Here is an 18,896-nt window from a genome sequence, read left to right on the forward strand (position 1 = left end):
CTGGGAAACGAACTAGGGGTGGTGGAAGGGGCGGAGGGCAGGGGGTGGGGGTGAATGGGTGACGGGCACTGAGGGGGGCACTTGACGGGATGAGCACTGGGTGTTATTCTGTATGTTGGCAAATTGAACACCAATAAAAAATTAATTCATTATTAAAATAAATAAATAAAACAAATAAAATCTGAATGCTTTCCCTCTAAGATGAGGAACAAGTCTCTCTTGCCACTTCTATTCAACAGAGCAGGTAGGCAAAAACACAATGAAAAGCATCCAGACTATAAAAGTAGTAAAACTGTCCCTATTTGCAGATGACATGATCTTGTATATAGAAAATCCTAAGTATCCAACTAAAAAACTATTCCAAGTAATGAATGATTCAGCAAGATTGCAGAATGCAAGATCAGTATCCAAAGATCAACCGTATTTCTATACACTAGTTACAAATAATCTAAAAATATTTAAAACAACAATTCCATTTATTTATTTATGTTTAAGATTTATTTATTTATTTTAGAGAGACAGAAGAGGAACAGAGGAGGAGGAGAGAATCCTCAAGCACATTCCCTGCTGAGCACAAAGCCCAATGTGGTGCTCCATCCGAGGATCCTGAGATCATGACCTGAGCCAAAATCAAGAGTCAGAGGCTTAATCTACTGAGCCATCCAGGCACGTCAACAATTCCATTTAAATATCATCAAAAAAGAATAAAATATTTAGGAATTAATTTAACTTCCCTCCCTAAAAAAAACACAAGACGTGAACACTGGAAAATATAAAAGTCATAGAAATAAAGACCTAAGCAAATGGAAAGACATCCTTCACCCACTGATGACTCAACATTAAGATGGCAGCACAGTACTCCCTAAATTGGTGAAGAGTCAACACAGTCCCTGTCAAAATCCCAGCTGCCTTTTTTGCAGAAATTGACAAGCTAATCCTAAAGTTCATATGCAAATACAAGGGACCCAGAATAGCCAAACCAATCATGAAAAGGAATAAAGGTGGAGGGCTCATACTTCCTAATTTCAAGACCTACACAAAGCTGTATCAAGAAAGCGTGGTACCTACATTAGGCTACATACATACCTACATACATATCAGTGGGATAGAACTGAGAATCCAGAAATAAATCCTTACATTCAAAATCAACTGATTTAAAAAAACAAAACAAAACAAAAACAAACGGAACCAAACCAAACCAAAACAAACAAACAAAAAACAAAATCAACTGATTTCCATCAAGGGTGCCAGGACACTCTGATAGGGAAAGAAAAATATTCCCAATAAACGGCGTCAGAACAAGTGGATGTCTAAATATGCAGAGAATGATGGTGGACACCTAGCACCCACATACACAGAAGTTCACTCACAGTGATCAAGGACCCAAATGTGAAAGTTAATGGAGGTGCCTGGCTGGCTCAGTCTGTGGAGCATGCAACTCATGAGTTCAAGTCCCACACTGGGCCTAAAGCTTACTTAGAAAAAAAAAAAAAAAAAAAGGTTGTTTAAAAAAAAAAAGAAGTTAAAAATTCTTAGAAGAAAGCAGGAGTAAACATTCACAACATTGAATGAGGTAATGGTTTCTTAGATATGACACCGAAACATACAACAACACAGCAACAAAAGGAAATGATGAACTGGACATAATGAAAATTTAAAACTTTTGGGCTGCAAATGATGCCAATAAGAAGTGTGGTCAACAGAATGGGAAGAAATATTTTAAAATCATATATCTAATGAAACTCTTAAAACTCAATAATAAAGACAACTTTTTTTAAATGGGCAAAGGATATGTACAGATATTTCTCCAAGTGGAGGATAAGTATGTGAGAGGATGCTCTGTATATTGTTAACCATCACGGAAATGCAAGTCAAAATCACAGTATCAGGGCACATCTACCACAAGGCTGTAATAAAAAATACACAAATAACAAGTGTAGGCAAAGATGTGGAGGGATCAAACCTCTCACGCTTTGCTGTTGGGAATGTTAGAAGGTGTAGCCGCGAGGCATCTGGGTGGCTCAGTAGGTCAACGTCCGCCTTCCGCCTTTTGGCTAAGCTCAGGTCGCGGTCTCTGGGCCCTGGGGATGGAGTCCCCGCAGGGCCTGCTCGGTGGGAAGCCTGCTGCCCCTGCCCCGCCTCCCCGCCCCACCCCTCCGCCGCTCCCCTACCCTACGACTTGGGGCCATACACGTGCTCTCTTGAATAAATACAATAAAGCTGCAGCCATTCTTGAAAACAGTTCGTATTCCATAAAACGTTAAACACGGTTATCGTGTGACCCCGGCTTTCCACTCATACTCTTAGGGAAGCGAAAACCTAAGTCCACACAAACACAAATTCAGATGTTCACAGCAGCATATGCATGACGGCCAGAAAGTGGAAACAGCCAAATGTCAGACGATGGATAAATAAAACGCACACACTGGGTGACGGGCCCTGAGGGGGCACCTGACGGGACGGGCACGGGGTGTTATTCTATATGTCGACAAATTGAACACCAACAAAAAATAAATGTATAAAAAATAAAAATAAAAATAAATAAATGCACACATGCGTCTGATGAAGTGGTACCCAGCACCGAGGACCGGATCCTGACGCCCGCGACAGCGCGGCCTGGAGAGGCAGTCCCGGGCGATGTCCCGGTCGGTCTCCGCTCGCACGAACTGCCCTGCCCGGAGCAGGCGGGGGCAGGGAGGCGGGCAGGAGTCCGCGGTCGCCAGGGCTCAGGGACCGCGGGGAGTGGGGACGACAGCCGACCGCGCTCGGGCCTTCCCCCAGCAGGGCGGGAGCTGCCCCAACGGAGACCGCAGTGGCGCCTCTACGACCCCCCGGGGCTGCAGCGCGAGGATCCCACAGGACGTGGGGATCCTCCGTCAGCTTCTTGACAAAAGGACGCGCCCGGAGGTGGATGGGGCGACGGGCGACAAGGGCCGTGCGTGTTTCACACGGTGACCCACACCTTAGCTGCTCTTCTGCTGACGCGGCGACGGCACAGCGGGGCCTAGTCTGCCCGGACCGCCCCGGGGACGGCTGTGCGGTGAGCAGGACGGGCCTTCTCCAGCCCCGTCACGGTCCTCGGCCTGCCCGTGTGCCGGCCCCGTCCCCCGGCTCCCAGCGCTGCTCCCTGCCGGGACCCGAACCGCACCTCGCAGCTCCGCTCGGCCGGCTGCCCTCGTCACACCCCCAGGGCACGGGGGCGCCGCGGAGAAGCTGGGTCGCTCCGAGGGGCCTGACTGGGGCTGAGAATCAGGCGGCAAAGCCGGGCCCCCCGTGACCGCGGCGACACCTCAGGAGACCGACCCCGCGGGGTCCGGGGGCCACCGGCCGCACCGCCCGGGCGCACACGGGAGCCCCGGCTCGGTGTCCCGCCCTCCCGGCGCCGGGCGCGCGGCCCCTCGTCGGCGGCCACGCGCACGCGCACGCGCACGCTCACGCTCACGTCGGCGGCCACGCGCACGCGCACGCTCACGCTTGCGTCGGCGGCCACGCGCACGCACACGCCCACGCTCACGTCGGCGGCCACGCGCACGCACCGACCGGCTCGCGTCCCCGCCGGGAAGGGCTGCCGCGCGGGAGGCTGCGGTCCGCTGAGGTGCGGGCGGACGGAGCGGGGAGCGGGGGCGAGGGAGGCAGGGGCTGGCGTCTGCGGGGCGTCCTCGCGGCCCCGTTCTCCTTCCAGGGGTAGAGCTTGACAGGGGCCGGGGCCGGGGGCGGGGGCGGGGGCAAGGTCTGCGGGGGTCCCAGGCCCTCCCCGCGGCGGGACCGAGGGGCACGGATGGGGGCGACCCCGGGGCCTCCGCACCGGGGACTGGGTCTGCAGGGCGTCCCCTCAGTGCCGTCCCTCTTCCAGGGGTCGGGGGGGTGAGGTCTGCTGTGGGACCCAGGGGCGCGGGCGGGTGCGACGTGCAGCCCTTGCCCGCAGTCGGCCACAAGGAGCCGGTGCGCACAGTTCCCGCAGGTGTGCCCGCAGGTGTACCCGGAGCCGCCCCGAGATGTCGTACATGCTCCCACACCTGCACAACGGCTGGCAGGTGGATCAGGCCATCCTGTCGGAGGAGGACCGCGTGGTCGTCATCCGCTTTGGACACGACTGGGACCCCACGTGTATGAAGATGGACGAGGTGCTGTACAGCATCGCGGAGAAGGTAACACAGCCCCCCGCCCAGCGTCAGCCTAGGAAGCTGTGGTCTTTGGTTTGCCCCGTTTGCTAGGTGGCTGCAGGGTTGGAGTGAGGTGACCGCGTGCAGGTCCTCCTCTTCCTCCAGGCTGCAGAGGCGCAGCAGGGTCCAAGGGCCTGACCCCCGCGTGGAGGCTCCAGGCCTCAGAGGGTAGGGTGCAGCGGGCTCAGGGGGCCTGACCCTGTGCCCCGAGGCTGCGGTCCTTCCGTGGGAGCAGTGTGTCCCTGGTCTCCAGGTTTTGAAGGGGTTCATGGTGCCACCTCCACGGAGCTGGGAGCAGCACACCTAGGGACTTCGTGGAACGCCGTTTTAGCCAGGTAGCTGCACAGGATTGCCAGTTTTTGGTGCTTTGCTCCCTGTGTGTGGGAGGCAGTCGTGCCTGTCAGGGGAAGGAAAGCCTGTTCTCCATTCCGGTCTTTGTGCCCTAAGTGCACTCCTAGCTCAGACGTGCTCTGGGAGACTTGCCTGGTTGGACCCAGTCTGGGTCACCATGCTGGCACCCTGGCTTGTCGGAGGCTCTGTTGGCAGTTCCAGAACCAGCAGCACCTGGTGCTCTCCTGTGGGCTCTGTGGGCTCATTTCAGGAGAACTTTCATTTGGATGTGTAGTTGTAGCCAATTCATAGATTACTTACTGATATTCTGTAAATAAGGAGAGGTCAAGAGTAATGGAAACATTAAAGCCATGATTTCTTTCAGAGGAAGAAGGGCTTAAGATAGCTCAGTACATGGTAACAGGTGTAGGGACAGATGTGTCTGGGAAAGGCGAAGTCTCGGGGGTCAGAGCAGGACCCCACATTGAGGTTAGTTCACTAACAACTATCTGACCTTCCACTGCTACTTTTTCTGATCTCCTGTGTGGCGGGAGAAGCCAAGCAAGGCCGGGTGGTAGCACTGGGAACCGTGGAACTGTGGAGGCCGTCTTTCCGGTCAGTCACGTGAGGATCGCTTGGAAGACTTGCTCAGGTGCATCTCCGAGGTTCTCGTTCTGCAGGTCTGGGGTGAGGTCCACACACAGCTCTGCCCAAAAGCTGCCCTGGGAATTCTGAAGTGGCTTCCAAAAACCACTTGGCAGAGTAAGGGTGCTGGGAGACTGGCCGTTCCCTTTCTCTTCTTGGGGAGCCTGAGGAGGTGCCTGGGGAGCTCGGGAGAGCTGCGGCGCCAGTTTGTCGCGTCAAAAGCAGACAGACACTGCTGTGGTCGGTGAAGAACCACCTCCAAGCACTTTCCTGAGAAACACCATTGCTGCTCTGTTGACCTTGAAATAACGTAGGGTGTGTGTTCTGAATTGTGCGGGGCATGTGGGGGCATAAACACCAGGTGGTGACCAGCTCCTGCTGCCCTCGGTGCAGGGTCAGGATGGTTAGAGACGGGAGGCTCATTTGGCTCTTCATACCCAGGCAAAACCCAGCAAGACGCTCTTCTTTGGGAGACAGATTTTGTGTTAACCTGAGCTCTTAGGGACTTTCAGCAAGTTGTTTGTTCTTTTCCCATCCCTGTGTGTCAGCTGTAGGCTGGACTGCGGGATCACTGAGGAACGCACTCTGGGATCGAACCTACTGATAAGAACAGTTTAGTTGGGCTCACTTTGAGTATTTGTCTTTGTTTTATCTTTAAGGTACTTTTTCTTTGGTCCAAAAATTTGGATTTCTGTTTTAATAAACTTTTAATATTATATAGTACAGTTATTAGAAATGCAAACTTGAAACTCATCACAAGATAATTGTTTTATTTTCTTCTGTGTAAAGGCAAAACATGAGTTTATAATTCTGGAAGTCCTTCTTGAGCTCAACAGGAATTTTTGAAATTTAAAGTTTTAGTATAAAGAACAACTTAACTATCTAAAAATCTCCCTCTGCAGAAATGGCAGATAGTGGGGGATCTTCCTCATCCTGTCTCGAGCCCTGTTTGGATACCCCAGCTGTTTTAAAGTGAGTAAAAGTTCCACCGTTTAGGCTGGACTTGATTAGATTGTTTCTCCGGGAATGTGGTGTGTTGACTTGATGCTTTGATGGTGCCAGCCATCATGAGGCCACCACCTCATGCTGTATTAGTTTTGAGCTGCCCTGAAAACATGGGAGGTAAGCTTAATGATTTTACAGATGTCTGGAGCTTGGTAGAGTGGTAATAACAAAGTTTCCTATTTAAAACCTGATTTTATGCACAGCCTCAGGGAGAGGCTGTGTACCTCTGAGCTGTCTTACCATTTTGCAGGAACAGTTTGTCACAGCTCGCTGTTAACTTAAACCCCACGATGGGGAAGAATAAATGGGACTTTTAATTTTTGCATGTTAAAAAAAAAAACCCATGCAAATAGTTTAAGATCTGCAAAACCTCGGTGACATCATTGATTCAGGATCATACATTCAAGAAAATTGTATATGAGACAAATAGACATGGAACTTTTTGGAAATGATTTTAAGGGATCATTCTTAAGTTGCATAAAGTAAATTGAATCTTTCTGGAGGTGACGTGCAGTCAAATGAGGTATCTCATACGCGCCAGGAACTTGCGTATGTTTGCTATGGCTTTGTGTTTCTGGGTGCAGTGACCTTGGAGCTAGCAGCAGGCTATGAGGGGCAGCATGGAGTGCTGGTGTCTGCTACGTGCTCCCCGTGTGATCCTACATAACTTGTCTCTGTGCCTCACTTTACTGTCTGCAAGAAAGGGGTAGTAGTGCCTAACCCATTGATAGTCGTGAGGATAGAATTAGCATAACAGGCTTCTGGACCACTTCCTGTCACGTGGCAGGTAACACAGGCAGGAGTCATTAGCCACTGTTATCAGTGACCTCGTCATTCACGTTACAGAAGTTGCTAATCAGGCAGACAGCTTGGGAAAATAAAGTCATTGCGCAGTATTTTTGAGGCTTCGACGTGAATTACCTAAAAATGGACTCTTTGGAACTAAAATACATTGTGCCAATTGACAGTCCAGAACATGCTCCCCAGCTTCCTGGGTGGGTTCTTAGCTGGAGGAGCTCTGTGGGAAAGGTTGGACCGGTGGCCTTGTGCTGCCCTTCTTGCCTTAGTGATTTGCGTGAGTCCTGTCGACTTGGAAACAGATTTAGTGGCATATGATGAAGGACGGCTGCACAGCTTGGTCAGTGACTTGTTGAAGGAAAAGGAGGTGTGCTTATAAAACGTGTAGGCGGGCAGCCCGGGTGGCTCAGTGGTTTAGCGCCACCTTCGGCCCAGGGCATGATCTTGGAGACCTGGGATTGAGTCCCACGTTGGGCTCCCTTCATGGAGCCTGCTTCTCCCTCTGCCTGTGTCTCTGCCTCTCTCTCTCTCTCTCTCTCTCTCTCTCTCTGAATAAATAAATAAATCTTTAAAAAAAAAAAAAAAAAAAAGAGGACTCCCATGGGTAGAGAGGCAAAGAACCTAAAAAAAAAGAGATCCTAGTGGTTAAGTAAGCTTCAGAGATACACACGTTGAAGTAGCATGCTGCCGTTTCTCATACGTCAGAGGGAAGGAATTTACTGCAGTGGTGCCGAGAGGGTTAATACTGACACAAGTGTAGACTGACACACTTCTGGAAGCAATTGGGCATCGCATGAAAGGCCTTAGAACTCAGTAGCCCAGCTCTCCAGTCCTAAAGAGGACTCTTCTGCTCCACGGGACATTTGCTGTGATTTCTCAGCAGAGCTGGAAGCAGTGAAAGGGTCGGTGATAGGACAGCAGCGTGACGACCGTAATCTCTAGATCATGAGCAGGTAACCCCCGTGTGGCCTTCACATCCCTGAGGCAGGTACACCAGGTCACTTGTTCAGGCTGCGAAATGGACAGTTGGGATTTGAATCGGGAATGTCTGCTTCACCCGATAGTGTATTATTTGGCTGCTAAAAAATTATTTTAGAAATCATGTAGAAAAATGATTTTCTAAATACTGTGGGCATTTGCTAATGATGTCAGCTGGAGAAAGGAGGGCAAACATGACTTCCTCACACGTGAGTGTGTGGGCCTGGGGAAAGGGAAGGACTTTTCACTACAAGACACTCCTATTGATTTTATTTGATTGTTGTATATTTTTAAGTTCTGTAACTTGTTTAAAAAATACTGGGCTGGAGCACCTGGCCGGCTCAGTCAGTGGAGCGGGCGCTCTTGATCTTGGGGCCTTGATCAAGATCACGCATTGGGGTTAGAGTTCACTTAAAAATATGGGGCTGGGCACATGGCAGTGGTTTTTCCATTCTGTTTCTCTATTTTCAAAGTGAATCTTTTTTAAATAGAGAAAATAGAGTAGACCCCTAGTTTCATTTCAGTTTTATAAAAAATACACAGGATTGTAGTGGATCACAGATTCCCTACCAGGTGTGACACGGGTGAAATAGATGAGACTGTTGTGGAAGGGCTTGAGATGAGAAGCCATGTAGCCCATGTTAGGAGAAGCTTTGGCAGACGGAGGCTGTTCAGAGGAAGGACACTGTCGGGCGGCCCAGAGTTGGAGGAAGGCCCCAGAGCCGCGGGACGGCCATCACCTGGCCACGCTCCTGATGGCCACCCCTCCCTTTGCAAGGACTTGAGCTGCAGGAGCTTGAGAGCCTCCCAGGAAGGCACCAGACCATGCCTGAAGGCTGGTCTGCTTGAACTCCAAACTCAGGATGACGTCACTAAGCTCACACTGTCCAGAAACACATTTTTAGTGACATTATGTTTCTTGCCTTTCGAAATACAAGTTTGTTGTTAAGATTCATTCAGTAAACATATTTACCGGTGCTGTGTGTGAGTCCGGTACAGCGAACTCATGGTGCCCAGCCTCAAATTTGCCTGCAGAACCATGATGTGATTCATATGGATGGGAAGGAAACAAGTAGTGGGTGTCACTTGGTGGTTTATTGTACTTTTTTCTTCTTTTTTTTTTTTTTTTTTTTTTTTTTTTTTTTTTTTGAGAGAGAGAGCATGTGAGTGAGTGGTGGGAGGAGCAGGAGGGGGGGCAGAGGGAGACCCCAGCAGAGACTTGATCCCACGACCCTGGGACGACCTGAGATCACAGCCTGCGCTGAAACCAAGAGTTGGACACTCCACCTGACTGCGCCACCCAGACACCCCTGTTTATTTTACTCTGAATAAACTACAGTTTTCTTACTCATCATTGGAGGCTAAAGGAAAGAGGTCCCGCTCTTAAAGTTTCACTAAAAAAACAACATTTAGGGGCTCCTGGGTGCCTCAGTCAGTGGTGCATCAGGGCATGATCCTGGAGTCCTGGGATCGAGTCCTGCATTGGGCTTCCTGCTGGGACCCTGCTTCTCCCTCTGCCTGCGTCTCTGCCTCTCTCGGTCTCTCTCGTGAATAAATAAGTAAAATCTTTTTAAAAATCTTTTATTTTAAACCATAGTATCTTTGTTTTATACGTAGAAAGCAATAAAAGAAAGTGTCTCTGCTTAGTGAAATTCTAGTGTAGGCAGGATGAGAACTGGCAGGGTCACTTTTCCAGGACCGCTCCGCAGAGGAGAGTGCTGCTATCTGGGGGCGGCTGTGGAGTGAAATAACACTTTGCACGGAGGCTCTTTGGGCCTGTATGCTGCTCAGCTGCCTTCTCCTGTTTCACCAGGAAAAGAGGGAATTGGGGGTGGCCAGGGGAGGCCCTGCCTCTGCACCGTCCCTCAGTGACATCCTTTCTTCATGGCCCCCTCCTAGTGGGGCCGGTCCCTCTTTAGTGCCTTGTGCTGGTCGCACCTCAGCCCTGCGCTGTCTGGCACAGTCACTGGTGGATGACCTTCCAGTAGCCAGAGTCATGGATGCACGTGGACTTCACCTGCCTTGACCACCTACCTCCCTGGACAGGTCCCCGGTCTCGGTTTGTGAGTGCATCTCCTTGGCCACCCCTTACCTGCCCTTGGCTCTGCAGTGGCTACGGCCCAGCCCCTGTTGGATGTAGGCAGTGGTGCCCAGAGTACAGCCACACCAGCACACCAGCATGCCTTGTAAGACTGTCTCTACAGGTGCTCCTTCGTTTCCTCAAGTTTCCAAGCCCTCCTTACTTGTAAACAGCTTCATCACCTGAACTGTGGCCTAGAAGGTCCCCAGGCTCACGTTCCACCTCTGTCTAACCCCCTTCCCGGGCACTGCCTCTGTCCCTGCCTTGTCCTCTCGTGCACACGCGGCTCTCCCGGCTGGCACACTCCCCACCCTCCCAGGCCTCCTGTCCCCTTTGGGCACGCCAGTTTGTTCAAGGCTCAGGTAGGGGATCCATCCAGAGTTTGGCCTTCGGAGCCAGACACGGTGAGTCTCAGCTTTGCCACTTGCTTCCCTTGCAGCTTAGAGGCGCTTTGTCTTTCTGAGCCTTGATTTCATTGTGCACAAAACTGGAGTAATGTCCCAATTTGGAAGAACTGTAAGTCATGGGTGAGAAGGGCCTTGCACAGAGTAGCTAGCGCTCAGTCTACAGTGAGGTAGGAGCATGTTCATGTTTGGGGGAAGTGAACCTAACGTGATGGTTTGCTTCTGCTGCCAGACCATCTGTGTATCTGAACAGTGACTGTCACACAGGCTTAACCTCTGTGGTACAGTTTGTCTTATTTTAAATAAAACCAGAATACAGTTTACTAGCTAACCATGAAAATAAAGGAGGTGCTCACTGTTGGCACAGGAATCCAGGGTTTTGGGAATGTGTTCACAGAGATTGGATCAGCCATATAAAGGCTTTCTGGACGATGGGGCACGTGGGGGCATCAGCATCCACACAGGAGCCAACATGTGAGGTTCTGAGGCTTCTGACGGGAGCTGGGGGGTGAACTTTCCTTGGTGATGGTGGCTTAGGTTTCTATGTTAAATACTTTTTAATGTTCCTGAAAGCAGAGAGGAGGGGTGGGTAAGCCCACCCCTCAACCCACCGCGCAGGTCCAGCAGTGACCGATACTTGTCAGTCTTGTGTCACCTGAGCCCTGATATCGTTATACTGCAGTCTTTAAACAGGTCCCAGATACCATGTTACTTCATCTGCAAATTATATTCAGAATTTTAGAATTACTGTTGTACACGTTTCTTGGGGCTGCAGTAACAAAGCCCCACAACTGGGCAGAGAAAACAACAGAAGTCTATTATCTCACGTTCTGGGGGCCAGGAGCCCCACACCAAGGTGTCCACAGGGCCACGCTGCCTCTGAAATCCTGTAGGGACAATGCCTTGGCACATCCTCCGTGCTTGGGTCGTCCGTGGCTTTCCTGCTCCCCACAGGTCATGCGTAGCCGGTTCTCTAAAGGACACCATCCGAATGGCCAGTCTTCTCACTGGTGGTGGCTGCAAGGAGCCTCTTCCCAGTAGGGCCACATTCTGAGTTTTGGGCTTAGGGCTCCGCTATGTCTCTTCCTGTGGGTGGCGCAGCTCAATCTGTAACCTATGGGTGGCGTGAGCTTCCTGGAAGGCCTTAAAATGGAGTTTATAGAGGCCCTTAAATGCCACCTTCTTGTGGTACAGGTTCTGTTATAGGAATTTATCTTTGGAAATAATGAAATACGTACACAAATTTAAGGGTAAGAATGTTCACAGGTGAATAATTGGTATTAATGAAAAATCTGAATTGTTTTCATGAAAAATCAGATAATAATGGAAGAATGACAAAATAGTGACATAACCATTTGATGAAGCATTATATAGCCATAAAAATTCTGTTTGGGGGGCAGCCCTCTCGGATCCCCTCCCTTTTTGGGAGCTTTGTACTATTGATCAATAAGCTTTGCTTTGGGGATCCCTGGGTGGTGCAGCGGTTTGGCGCCTGCCTTTGGCCCAGGGCGCGATCCTGGAGACCCGGGATCGAGTCCCACGTCAGGCTCCTGTGCATGGAGCCTGCTTCTCCCTCTGCCTATGTCTCTGCCTCTTTCTCTCTCTCTGTATGACTATCATAAATAAAAAAAAAATTAAAAAAAAAAAAAAGCCTTGCTTTGGTGCCCACAAGAAAGAAAAAGTTTGGGGAAAGTATGTAATTTATACAAGAGCATGTTTGTAATTAAAGCAGGATATAAAGTATGTGGTATGATCACATTTTATTAAAACAGTATAAACATTTACATATGTGAGCATATATATACACCAGGAAAAGTGGGAAAGAACTTACTAAACATATATTTATAGCAATTAATTAGTGAAAAAAGTTAAAGAACATGTGTTCTGTGCAGTATTATTTGGGGTACTAGCATATTAGTATCTGCAAGTGCTTGAACCTAAATGGGGGAATCGTAGGGCTGAATTCTAAGGGCAGTTATTGATTGTGTGCAGTGAAGTATTTGGAAAAGTTCATACAGATTATCACTAGGTCAACATGAATAATGTAGCTGTGGACATTTTCTGCAGGATTCCCATAACCTGCTATCCTGGAAATGTTAGACCAGGTATAGACAGCCCAGTGTCAGGACCATGAACCAGCTGGGTTGTCTTCCTGCATGTTAGCTCTACTGGGAAAAAAGGCTGGGGAATTGATTTGAAAATTATCCTCTTATACACAGAGTCTTGTTTGTTTTTAAATGTGCTTTTACAAAATAAAAAATTGACATTTTATAGGTTTTTTTTCAATCTCTTACTTTTAGGTTAAAAATTTTGCAGTTATTTATCTTGTGGATATTACAGAAGTGCCTGACTTCAACAAAATGTATGAGTTGTACGATCCGTGTACTGTCATGTTTTTCTTCAGGTATGTTCTCTTAAAATCATCGTTTCACTTAAATATTGTTGGTGTGAAGCTTGATGTAATCACGATATCTTTACATTTGATGGTACTTACATAATAAAGTTGAGCAACATCATTAGTCAAAAAAGTTGTGTTGTGGAGATTTTAATCGGAAAGAAATCACCATTTGACATTGTTTTTATTTGTCAAATTTTCTGGGTTTTTTGTTTTTTTGTTTTTGTTGTTGTTGTTGTTTTAGATTTTATTTATTTATTCATGGGAGACAGGCAGAGACACAGGCAGAGGGAGAAGCAGGCTCCATGCAGGGAGCCCTATGCGGAACTTGATCCCAGGACTTCAGGATCATGCCCTGAGCTAAAGGCAGACACTCAACCACTGAGCCACCCAGGCGTCCCAGTTTCTATTTATTGTTACTACATAAGTTGACAAATAGTGACATTAAGCATTAGATGTAAAGGGAAAGTAGAGCTCCCCAGCTGGTGAGGACCGTATAGGGTGTATCTCAGCCTGTACTCATGTGACAAGTTAGCACAACTGTAGCAGCTGAAAACAGCACAGGTAGTAGGAGCCCAGCGTTGTGGGTCAGAGTTGGGGCTCTGCGGCTCCCCTCCCAGGGTCTCAGGAGGCCAGTCATGCGCTGGGCCCTTAGCCGGCCATCAATCGGGGAAGAAGCCACTGCTTGTGGGGTTGTGGCCGTGTCCACTTCCTGTGGCTGTGGGTGTGAAGCCACTGTGTCCTCGCTGGCTGCGTGCTGGGGCCCCCTGTTCCTGAGCCCCTTCCATCTCGGGGCTTGCACTGTCTCTGCGCTACCCTGTTCTGCTTCTGCTATGCCGGCAATTATCTCACCCAGATAATCCAGGATCATCCCCTTATTTTAAAGTCAGTGGATCTGTAACCTTCGGGGTCACCTGCCCGACCCTATGTGTCTGTAATGTTGCTGAGCATTGGCATCTCATCACATCACCATCCCAGGGATGAGGGCAGGAACTTCTCAGGGTTGAGTGTAGGGTTTTGTCTGCCATAGTGTGCGCTCCGGGTCCACAGATGCACATCCTTCCCCTAAGCAAAATCAGTAAGGCTGAGGCCTCTTGGGCTCCTGGACACCCATCCTGCGTGACCTCGGCTCCCCAGCACCCAGTAGGGCAGCACCCAGTAGGGCAGCAGAGGAAGCAGCTCTGATTTCTCAGGGGCCCTGGGACAGTTCAGCCGGGGCTTCCCAGCCTCTTCTAGGAAAGGCATGTGCCATGGGGCGGCTTCCCACCCTGCTTCAGCCGTAGCCCCTGGGGTTTGTTGCCTGCACTGTCCGTCCCTGCAGCCCAAGTCCCTGCCCCGGGCATCTGCAAAGACGGTGGGGCACATTGTTCTTCATTGGGACTGAGCATTCCGGCCACAGAGCTTCCTGGGGCTTCCGCAGAAGGTCATTCCTGGATCTGGTATCTGCTGAGGGGCATTCGTGGGTCTTACACCCGTGTTCCTCGCTTTGCTGTCCGCAGTGGGGAGAAACCAGGCAGCCCCTGCAGGACTTGGCTTGATAGTTCCTTCGTTGACCATCCAAGTGCATCCTTGTGACTTCTGCTTCTCCAGAACCACAGGACAGGGTCACTGATGTCCAGCCACCAAGTATCGAGGCCCTTCCTCTATCCCAGCCTTGTGTTCCTTGCTGCCCTAGGCACCCGCGCTCTTCAGATCGTGTTTCTACTGACAGCTCTTCATGGCAGCCTAGGCCTTTTCTCGTGCTGCTCAAAACTCTCCCCAGGCCATCAGGTGCGACTTATGAGGCTGTCTTGGGTCCAGCCTCCTGCTGCCTGTGGCAGCCGAACCAGAACACTGCCTCAGAAGAGAATACGGACCCTCCTTCTGCTCTTCCCGTGACCCAGAATTCTAAGATGAGGCACATCAGTACTGCTGTTGATTTTTTCACCAATGCATATATTGAGTCTTGCCAGGTTTTGTGGTCTCCACCAGGACATCAAGTCAGATACAGCAGGGTTCCTGCCATCACTGAGCTTCATGGGTTGGCCACAGCTGAGTAGACTAGCAAAAGGACACAGAAGGGCCAGAGGATAGGTATTTATAGAGACACAAGTACTAAGTAAGTTTAGAAAGAGCACATGCATTCCTAGGGGCTAGTGTGGGCATGAACAGTCAGGTGTTTGGTGTCCCGTAGGGACACAGAATGGCTGGCACACTGGTGGTAAGAAGGAGCAGGGTCCCCGCCCCCAGATCCCTGGGCCCGAGTGCGGGTGCGCAGTGTTACCCTGCAAGTGAGTGTTCGCAGTAGAGAAGCATCAAATTTGCCTTTTTGGATGCTTGCTCTGGTTGAAAGGTGTCCAAAGCAGAGACTGCAGGACAGAGCGCTTCATTCTTGTTCAAGTGAAAAGTTAAATTAGTGAAAACAAATTAATGTTCAGCAGACCTGGGGAAAACAGTGCACCAAGGACAGGAAAGATTACTCTCTTTGTCAAGTGCACATACAAGATCATTTTTTTAAAGTATCCTTTTAAAAAACAAATTCGTAAAATATCGTCTACTTCCCTGATTGTAGGAATGCAAAATATACTAATTTCACAATTAGGGCTTTTTAAAAATTCTGAGGCCACTGGGGCCTTTAGTAAAGTATACGCCCAGAGCTCCCAAGAGTGCCATGAAAATCTCATGTGTTGGGATCCCTGGGTGGCCAGCGGTTTGGCGCCTGCCTTTGGCCCAGGGCGCGATCCTGGAGACCCGGGATCGAATCCCACGTCGGGCTCCCGGTGCATGGAGCCTGCTTCTGCCTCTGCCTGTGTCTCTGCCTCTCTCTCTCTCTCTCTCTCTCTCTCTCTCTCTGTGTGTGACTATCATAAATAAATAAAAATTAAAAAAAAAATATCATGTGTTTTGAAGTAAATCCCCACTCTGCCACCCCTCTGCCCCAGAAAATGCTATTACTGTCCAAGTGACTAGAACTGTGCCCTCTGACCTTTCAGCTCCCCAGAGGACATGGGTCCTGAGGGAGTCACAGAGTATACAGCAGGAGCTTGCACCAAGCATGGCTGTGTTAAGATAGTGTTTACATTATTTCCATCTTCTAAATCATGGTGGATCCTCTTGACTGTGTTCTTGTCTTCACTGATGTTTAACAAGAGCCTGAGATGGTAGGAAATGGCATTTTTTTTTTTATGGAACTGTTTTTAGAAGGATTTTTGTGAGCACTGACCCCTCCCCCCCATGTCCTCTTTGCAGGAACAAGCACATCATGATTGACCTGGGTACTGGTAACAACAACAAGATCAACTGGGCCATGGAAGACAAACAGGAAATGATAGACATCATCGAGACTGTGTACCGGGGCGCCCGGAAAGGCCGCGGCCTGGTTGTGTCTCCAAAGGACTACTCCACGAAATACAGATACTGAGCTCAGCCCAGTCTCCGTGCACAGAAGTGGTGCAGAATTGTTTTCACATGGAAATATTTGAAACTATTTAAAGCCTTAGAGAAAGCGTTTGGAAGTGAATTCAAAGCTCAAGGACTTGGAGGGTCTTTGTAGTAAGGGTTGCATGGCATCAACTCTTTGCCTGTCTGGCCATTGTATTTTTATATTAGCAAATATTTGTAAATACCTAGCTGACACGAATAAAGTACACAGTGATGGAAAGTCATAATTGCTTATTTCTTATGAACCTTGCCGTACAGATAACTGGTTTGGGCAGTTGGAGACTAATCGTCATCTTTAGCACTGGAGTAGAATTCACCATGTTTTACCCATGTGGCAGTAGGAATCCATGTGAGTTCTCCAGGGCTGCCAGAACAAAGTGGCACAGACTGGGTGACAATGGAAATGAGTTGCCTTGCCAATCTGAAGGCCAGAGCCTCGGGTCCGGGTGTGGTCAGGTCAGGGCTGGTTCCTTGGGGCTGTGATGGATCTGTTCCCTGCCCCTCTCCTAGATTCTGCTAATTTCTGCCGATCTTTGGCATCCTGTGGCTTGAATCTTTGCCCCTTCACAACCTTCACATGGCCTTCTCGCTGCATGTGTGTCTGTCCAAATTTCCTCTTCTAAGGACGCTGGTCACTGGAGAAGACCACCACACAGGAGCATGACCTTATCTTAACTGATTACATCTGTGATGACCCATCTCCAAATAAGGGCATGTTGTTAAAAAAGGGGGGGTGGGTGCATGTTGTCCTGGGGATCCGAACTCCTGACATGGGAACTTACTGGGGGTGCAATGCAACACAACACAATCCAAAGGTTGAGTTCTGAAAGAATATACGCTTGGGGGAAAATGTCTTTTATTCTTCTTGCTATAAAAACAGTGCAATAAAATAATGATTCTTGGAGGGTTTTTTCTTTTAAGATTATTTATTTGACAGAATGAGCACAAGCAGGGGAAAGGGCAGAGGGAGACAGAGAAGCAGAGTCCCCACCGTGCAGGGGGCCTGATGCGGGACTGGATCCCAGGACCCCAGGATCATGACCTGGGCCAAAGGCAGATGCTGAACCAACTGAGCCAGCCAGGTGCCCCAGAGTTTTCCTCTTAAATATAGAGTAAGAGTTGTTTCTATTCCTCCTGAGCTCGTATCTACTGTCCTCAAGCAGTCTGTATTTTCTGTAGCAACCACAGCTCCTGGTACATGCAGTTTTTTGTTTCTCCTACCCCAGCAGCATGTGGGTAGGTGGTTGGTTGGGATCTTCCCAGGCACATCTTGTGCACACAGACTGAAAGTGGAGCGTGGGGCCCGTCTGCTTTCAAGGCCGGGCTCTGCCAATTACTGTGGCAAGTGGCCTCCTGGAACTCCATTCCAGGTGGGGGGGGGGGGGGGTTGGTAGTCTCTGTCCCATGTGTGTCAGAATAGTGCCTGGTGGGCTCTTCTTGGTGTGAAAGCACTCACTGCCATGGCCAGATTGACTGTGGTTTGACTGTGGTTGAGACACAAATACAAGCCAGCAAATACAAATGAGGTGTGCTTGAAGTGGATTTCAAACTCAAATGCAAATCCTCAGCTTTATTGGTCCAGCCTTAATTTTCCCATTTACAAAATAGGGAGTGTAATGCCACATCAAATGAGAGGCTAATGGAAAAATCATCATGACCCCAAGTGCCTGGCATATAATAGACATTCAATATTCTACTCCTGACATTTCTCCAAGGTAGGACAAACAGCCAAGGATCACATGAAAGGAAATGCGGATCAAAACCTGCAGATGCCATTTCACACTCACTGAGACAGGTATGAATAGATTCCAAGATCAGATGAGTACAGGTGTTGTCAAGGATGTGGAGAAATTGGAACCCTCACACTGCTGGTGGAGAGGTGGAATGGGCAACCCTTTGGAAGATGGTTTGACAGTTCCTCAAAAAATAAAATAGGGGGACTCCTGGGTGGCTCATCAGTTGAGTGTCTCTCTTTGGCTCAGGGCGTGATCCCAGAGTCTCGGGATCGAGTCCCACAACGGGCTTCCTGCATGGGGCCTGCTTCTCCCTCTGTCTATGTCTCTGCCTCTTTCTGTGTGTCTCTTGTGAATAAATAAATAAAATCTTAAATAAAATAAAATCGGGAATTACCCTTTGACCCAGAAATATCAGTACTAAGTATATACCTAAGATAACTAAACATGTATGTCCACACAAACTTGGATGGAACTTTAGTGGCAGCATTATTCATAATAGCCAAAATGAGGAAACCACCCATACGTCCATCAACTGCAGAATGGATAAACAAAATGTGGCATCCGTACAATGGGATATTATTTGTTCATAAGAAATGAAGTACTGATGTAGGCTACAGCCTGGTGAACCTTGAAAACATGGTAAGTGAATGAGGTGAGGCACTACATATCGTATGAGTCCGTTTTTATGAAACGTCTGGAATAACCAAATTCATAGAGACAATAGAATAGTGATTGCTTAAGATTAGGGGGAGGGGGATGAATGGAGTGATAGCTAATGGGTATGGGATTTCTTCTTGAGATAATGAAAATGTTCTATGTGGTGATGGTTGTACACATCTGTGGATATACCAAAACCCATTGAATTGTGTTGAGTGAATTGTATAGTATGTGAATTATATCTCTTCTTGATAAAGCTTTATTAGCTGTTAACAGAAAAATAAG

At 48.9% G+C, this 18,896-nt stretch overlaps 2 protein-coding genes across 5 annotated transcripts in view; one reads left to right on the plus strand and one right to left on the minus strand.

Annotated features, from left to right (window-relative positions):
- The window catches only part of RBFA (ribosome binding factor A), a 29,124-nt gene extending 25,748 nt beyond the window's left edge, over positions 1-3,376 (minus strand). Inside the window, exon 1 of the mRNA XM_077870754.1 lies at positions 3,149-3,376. The gene's annotated coding sequence lies outside the window, so the exon portion shown is untranslated. The remainder of the gene's footprint in view (positions 1-3,148) is intronic.
- Positions 3,377-3,477: 101 nt separating this feature from the next.
- TXNL4A (thioredoxin like 4A) lies at positions 3,478-16,445 on the plus strand. 4 transcript variants are annotated; one of them, XM_077871081.1, is made up of 4 exons: positions 3,478-3,595; positions 3,962-4,148; positions 12,704-12,807; positions 16,027-16,445. In XM_077871081.1, the coding sequence occupies exons 2-4, from the start codon at positions 3,996-3,998 to the stop codon at positions 16,196-16,198; spliced, it is 429 nt and encodes a 142-aa protein (XP_077727207.1). In that variant the 5' UTR covers positions 3,478-3,595; positions 3,962-3,995; the 3' UTR covers positions 16,199-16,445. The 4 variants fall into 4 exon arrangements, with proteins under 4 accessions (XP_077727207.1, XP_077727365.1, XP_077727284.1 ...); XM_077871239.1 differs by having other exon boundaries at positions 3,500-3,595; positions 3,974-4,148; XM_077871158.1 differs by having other exon boundaries at positions 3,512-3,595; positions 3,953-4,148.
- Positions 16,446-18,896: the final 2,451 nt, after the last annotated feature.

Source organism: Canis aureus, chromosome 1 (assembly GCF_053574225.1).
Source record: "Canis aureus isolate CA01 chromosome 1, VMU_Caureus_v.1.0, whole genome shotgun sequence".
NCBI classification, from domain to species: domain Eukaryota; kingdom Metazoa; phylum Chordata; class Mammalia; order Carnivora; family Canidae; genus Canis; species Canis aureus.

Excerpts from the sequence above, each read along its gene's own strand:
- TXNL4A (XM_077871081.1), top strand. The coding sequence starts at position 3,996 with ATGTCGTACATGCTCCCACACCTGCACAACGGCTGGCAGGTGGATCAG. Across the intron at positions 4,149-12,703 it reads TGTACAGCATCGCGGAGAAG|GTTAAAAATTTTGCAGTTAT; the intron begins GTAACACAGCCC and ends TCTTACTTTTAG. Across the intron at positions 12,808-16,026 it reads ACTGTCATGTTTTTCTTCAG|GAACAAGCACATCATGATTG; the intron begins GTATGTTCTCTT and ends TCCTCTTTGCAG.